The sequence below is a fragment of the Meleagris gallopavo genome, chromosome 12, assembly GCF_000146605.3.
Source record: "Meleagris gallopavo isolate NT-WF06-2002-E0010 breed Aviagen turkey brand Nicholas breeding stock chromosome 12, Turkey_5.1, whole genome shotgun sequence".
Taxonomy (NCBI): Eukaryota; Metazoa; Chordata; class Aves; order Galliformes; family Phasianidae; genus Meleagris; species Meleagris gallopavo.
The window spans coordinates 18536488-18540585 of NC_015022.2; the positions used below are offsets into that span (position 1 = coordinate 18536488).

Sequence of the window (4098 nt, forward strand, 5' to 3'; positions counted from 1 at the left end):
CCGTGCTGAGCAAGGGCCGTTCTGTGGGGGTGTTCCCGAGCCCAGCGCTGTTAGTTTGGGGTGACGTTTGCTGTCGGAGCTCTTGGTTTTGTTTGAAGCTCCGTTACTGGTTTGTGGTTCCCGCAGGGCGGCTGGGGAGGGGATTCTCGTAAGGGCAGGTAGCGATAGGGTGAGGGAAAATGGCTTCAAACTGGAAGAGAGTCGGTTTAGAGCAGATATCGGGAGGAAAATCTTTACTGTGAGGGCGGTGATGCATGGGTTGGCCAGAGGTTCGAGGCCGGGATGGATGGGGCTGTGAGCAACCCGGTCTGGTGGGAGGGGTCCCCGCCTACAGCAGGGGTTGGAACTGGGTGGTCATAAAAGTTCCTTTCAACCCAAACCATTCAGCACCAAACCATTGGTGCTGGAACAGCTGCCCAGAGAGGCTGTGGATCCCCGTCCATCCCTGGAGGTGCTCAAGGCCACGTTGGATGGGGCCCTGGGCAGCCTGGGCTGCTATGAAATGTGGAGCTTGGTGGCCCTGCCTGTGGTGGGAGGTTGGAGCTTCATGGTCCTTGAGATCCCTTCCAACCTGGGCCATTCTGTGATCTGCCATCATTGGTATGTCGGAAAACACAGAATTAGGAGATAACGTGAAGGGCTTCAGCTTGAGCAGTTACTGTATGATAGGTGTTGCCTTTGATGTGTTTCCCTTTGTGCGTCTTTAATTATTCACCGGTTGAGGAAAGCAAACCACCTCGTATGGCAGCATTGACATATCTTCTGTAAATATGAAGAGTGCAGCAATTCTAGCACAAGTGCATTTGTACTGAAGTTTGTTACCAGTGACGTAGGTTGGGGGCTGAGCAAAGCAAACATACACCATTTACACAACTGTAAAAGCCATTTAATTCTCTTACAGCATCTGGGACAGCCCTGTCCAGGCCAGGAGTAGCAGCAAAGGATGAAACCCTGAGGCACCTGCTGGCTGTTCTGCACCACGCTGCGCGAGGAGCTCAGCACGCAGCAGGAGCTGCCACCCCCAGCAATACCACCACTGCTCCTTGGCTACAAGCGTGCAGGAGGAAGGCTGGGAAGCAAAAAGAGCTGGTGAGGGGCATGGTGAGAAGGAAACCTGCTGTGCCAGCAATGCCGTCCCCTCTGCCCCAGCCAGATGTTTCTGTTGCTTTGTGTGGGTTTGAGTCTGCGCAGCTGGCAGCAGCCATGGCAGAGCTGGCATCAGCACTGCGAAGCGGGGGTGCAAAAAGGGAGAATGACATTCTTGATCAGTTAAAGAACGGATTCAGTGACATCTTTAAAGAGTGTTCTTGAAGAAGCCATGCTAAGAATCACATTGAAGCTTCAAAACTCCAAACTGACTGCGAAACGATGACGAAGGTTGCTCAGTGGGCTTCTCCAACCTGCAGTGGTTCCTATGGGTGTGCAGGAGATGGCCGCCCAAGGCAGTCACATGTGGAGTATCAGCAGTTACACACCACGTTCTGTGCAAATGTGATGATAATAAATTGGCTCCAGGAACTCTTCTTTCTCTTTTTCTTTACTTTTAGGCAGACATATTTTCATTTCTGATCACTAGAAAGCAAGTTTGTACTGGTGCTATTTTTATTTCCTGCTGCTGGTTGCCAGATTTGTGGAGCTGTATATTATGTCTGTTTTCTTTCTGTTGGTTTCAGTTAAATTCCTAGAAAGCTTCTGTCAGCTATTGCTGTTCCTTGAAGCTCAGCCCTCTGCACGGGCTCAGGGCTGGAGATGGGAGCTCACTTTTCTTCTGGCATAAAGGCGCCTTTAAACTCAATCTGTCCACCTGTGTGGTTTGGAGTTCAGTATCCAGAACATCCTCCTCCATCCTTTTTTGTCATTAGAATGGATTCATACCATGATTATGTTTAAAGTTCGGCATATTTGGTTAAAATATCTCCTCAAACCTTTTTCTCCTTCTGCCCACTGGAAGTCAACCGTCCATGCTCCTGCCATGGGTCGCCGAGGCTGCGGAGCAGGGAAGTCAGGAGCAGTGAATGCATTTTGAATACAGAACCAGTGGTCTGCGGTGCCTTGGGATCACTGCCTTCAGAGAACCAAATCTGCCCTTTTATTTTTTTTCAGAGTATTTCGGTGGGGATCCGTAAGGCAGTGTCAGATCAGCTCTAAAATAAAGAGGTAATTATGGGAACGTCACAGCCAGATGCTCCTTAATGGTTCCGTTGAAATCCATTTTCGTTTTAATTTGACGTGAAAAGCTTCAGTAGGACTGAATTAACATCAACCTTTAAAAGGATATGGAGGGGCTGCAGCTCCTCGGGGAGAGTGCCGGGCTGAGCAGCTGCTGCTGAGGAGTGCTGGGAATGAGAGCTGCGTCCAACGTCTGACTGAAGGTGAGCAGCGTGGGTTTGTAGCTCTGCAGGTGAGACGTGTCGATAGCAAAGCGGCTCAGCACAGGTGGGCAGATTGCAATGCTGAGCTCCATCCCCTGTGCTCTGAGGCTCAACAGGATGGCTGGGAGCTCCCGAGGCTCCCCAAGGGCCCCAGTGCTCCCAGCCGTCCCCATCCCACTGCTCGCCCTGCAGGCTCCTGGCACCATGAGCGCGGCTGAGGATGCGGCGTGGCTGCGCTGGGTGACGGAGCGGTTCCAGAGCATCGCAGGGCAGGGTGAGGAAATCGGCGTGGAGGAGTTCAAGGCGGCCCTTCAGGTGAAGGAGGTGAGCGCCGGACCCTGCACTGATCTCCACTGATCAGTGGGGCTGAGCACTGCTGGCAGCGGGAGCTCACTTTGCAGTACGGGGTCTGGGCTGTGCAGAGCATCCCAGAGCTGCCCCAGCACATCCATCCTCCGCAGTCCTTCTTTGCTGAGCGTTTCTTCGCGCTGTTTGACGTGGATGGCAGTGGTACCATCAGCCTGGGGGAGCTGCACGGTGCCCTGAGACTGCTGCTGCACGGCACTGCTGCCGACAAGCTGCGCTTCCTCTTCCAGGTCTACGATGTTGATGGTGAGAGGGTGGCTCAGTGCATCCAGCCCTGAATAGTGCTCTTTTGTCCTGTTGGGATGGGAGTAGCATCCATCTGCAAGGCAGCAAATGCACCGGCCTTGTTAGCTTTGCTTGTGGAGAGACAGCTGTGCATTGTGTTCCCTGCTGCCCTTGGTCGAGGAGAGAAGCCCCGTGGCAGCATCAGAACGGGAATGAATTTTAGATCAGAATTCTCTCCAATTCTCCCAAACCAACGTGCCGGAGAAGGAGCGATGGCGTCGCTGTGGGTGGGCACAGCTGTCCCTTCAGGCAGGAGGGGATGGCACTGCAGTGGAGGGGTTTGAGGCTGGGCTGTGAGGCGGTGCTGCTCTCCCTGCAGGCAGTGGCTCCATTGACGCGGCTGAGCTGCTCCTGGTGCTGCAGGCCTGCCTGCGTGAGAGCGAGATCTCACTGCCACCACAGCGCCTGCACGACATGGCCAGGGTGCTGCTCGAGGCGGCCGACAAGGATGGCAACGGCTCCATCACCTTCCAGGAGCTGCAGCAGCAGCTGGAGGCCTTCCCGGGGCTGATGGAGAACCTGACCATCAGGTAGGGATGTGACCGGTTCCGTGGGGCACCCTTCCCTCTGTGAGAGCCTCTTCCCTCCTGCTGTGCTGTGGGGTTTGTGCTCTGTGGAGGCTCTCAGGCCCACAGCAGGAGCAGCTCAGGGCTGCCCTCCAGCAGAGCGGGGTGCCCTGCGGTGCTGCTGAGGGCAGCTCAATCCTGTCCCTTTGCTCAGGAGCGTGCTGGGGTGGCTGCGGCATTTGGGGGTGGGATGGGGACTGGGATGTGGTGCGAGAGTGGGTGAGGAGCTGGGATGCCGGGGTGGGTTCTGGGATGGATAATGGGATCATCGGATGGTTTGTGTTGGAAGGGACCTTGAAGATCACAGAGTTCCAACCCCCTGCTAAGGGCAGGGATGCGGGTGAACGGCTGGGATGGTGGGCAAAGGATTTGCACGCAGGGATGCATGCAGGGTCAGTGCCCGGATGGGCGCAGGGTTGGATGCAGGATGCCATGCGGTGCCTTGGCAGTGCTGCCAGCTGGCTGAAGCCCCCAGCACCGACACGGCAGAGCCGGCGGCCGCGCCGCCT

General features: G+C 55.4%; 1 protein-coding gene and 1 long non-coding RNA gene across 3 annotated transcripts in view; both read left to right on the forward strand.

Annotated features, from left to right (window-relative positions):
* LOC116217109 lies at nt 1–1518 on the forward strand. Of its 2 annotated transcripts, none has more exons than XR_004161126.1 (2): nt 1–49; nt 902–1518. It is a non-coding gene; the product is annotated as an uncharacterized LOC116217109 (long non-coding RNA). The 2 variants fall into 2 exon arrangements; XR_004161125.1 differs by having other exon boundaries at nt 23–109.
* A 902-nt stretch (nt 1519–2420) lies between these two features.
* Nucleotides 2421–4098, forward strand: part of NOX5 (NADPH oxidase 5) — a 5817-nt gene continuing 4139 nt past the window's right edge. Inside the window, exons 1-3 of the mRNA XM_031555228.1 lie at nt 2421–2696; nt 2834–2984; nt 3343–3555. Coding sequence (XP_031411088.1) covers nt 2451–2696; nt 2834–2984; nt 3343–3555 — 610 coding nt within the window. The 5' untranslated portion in view covers nt 2421–2450. The remainder of the gene's footprint in view (nt 2697–2833; nt 2985–3342; nt 3556–4098) is intronic.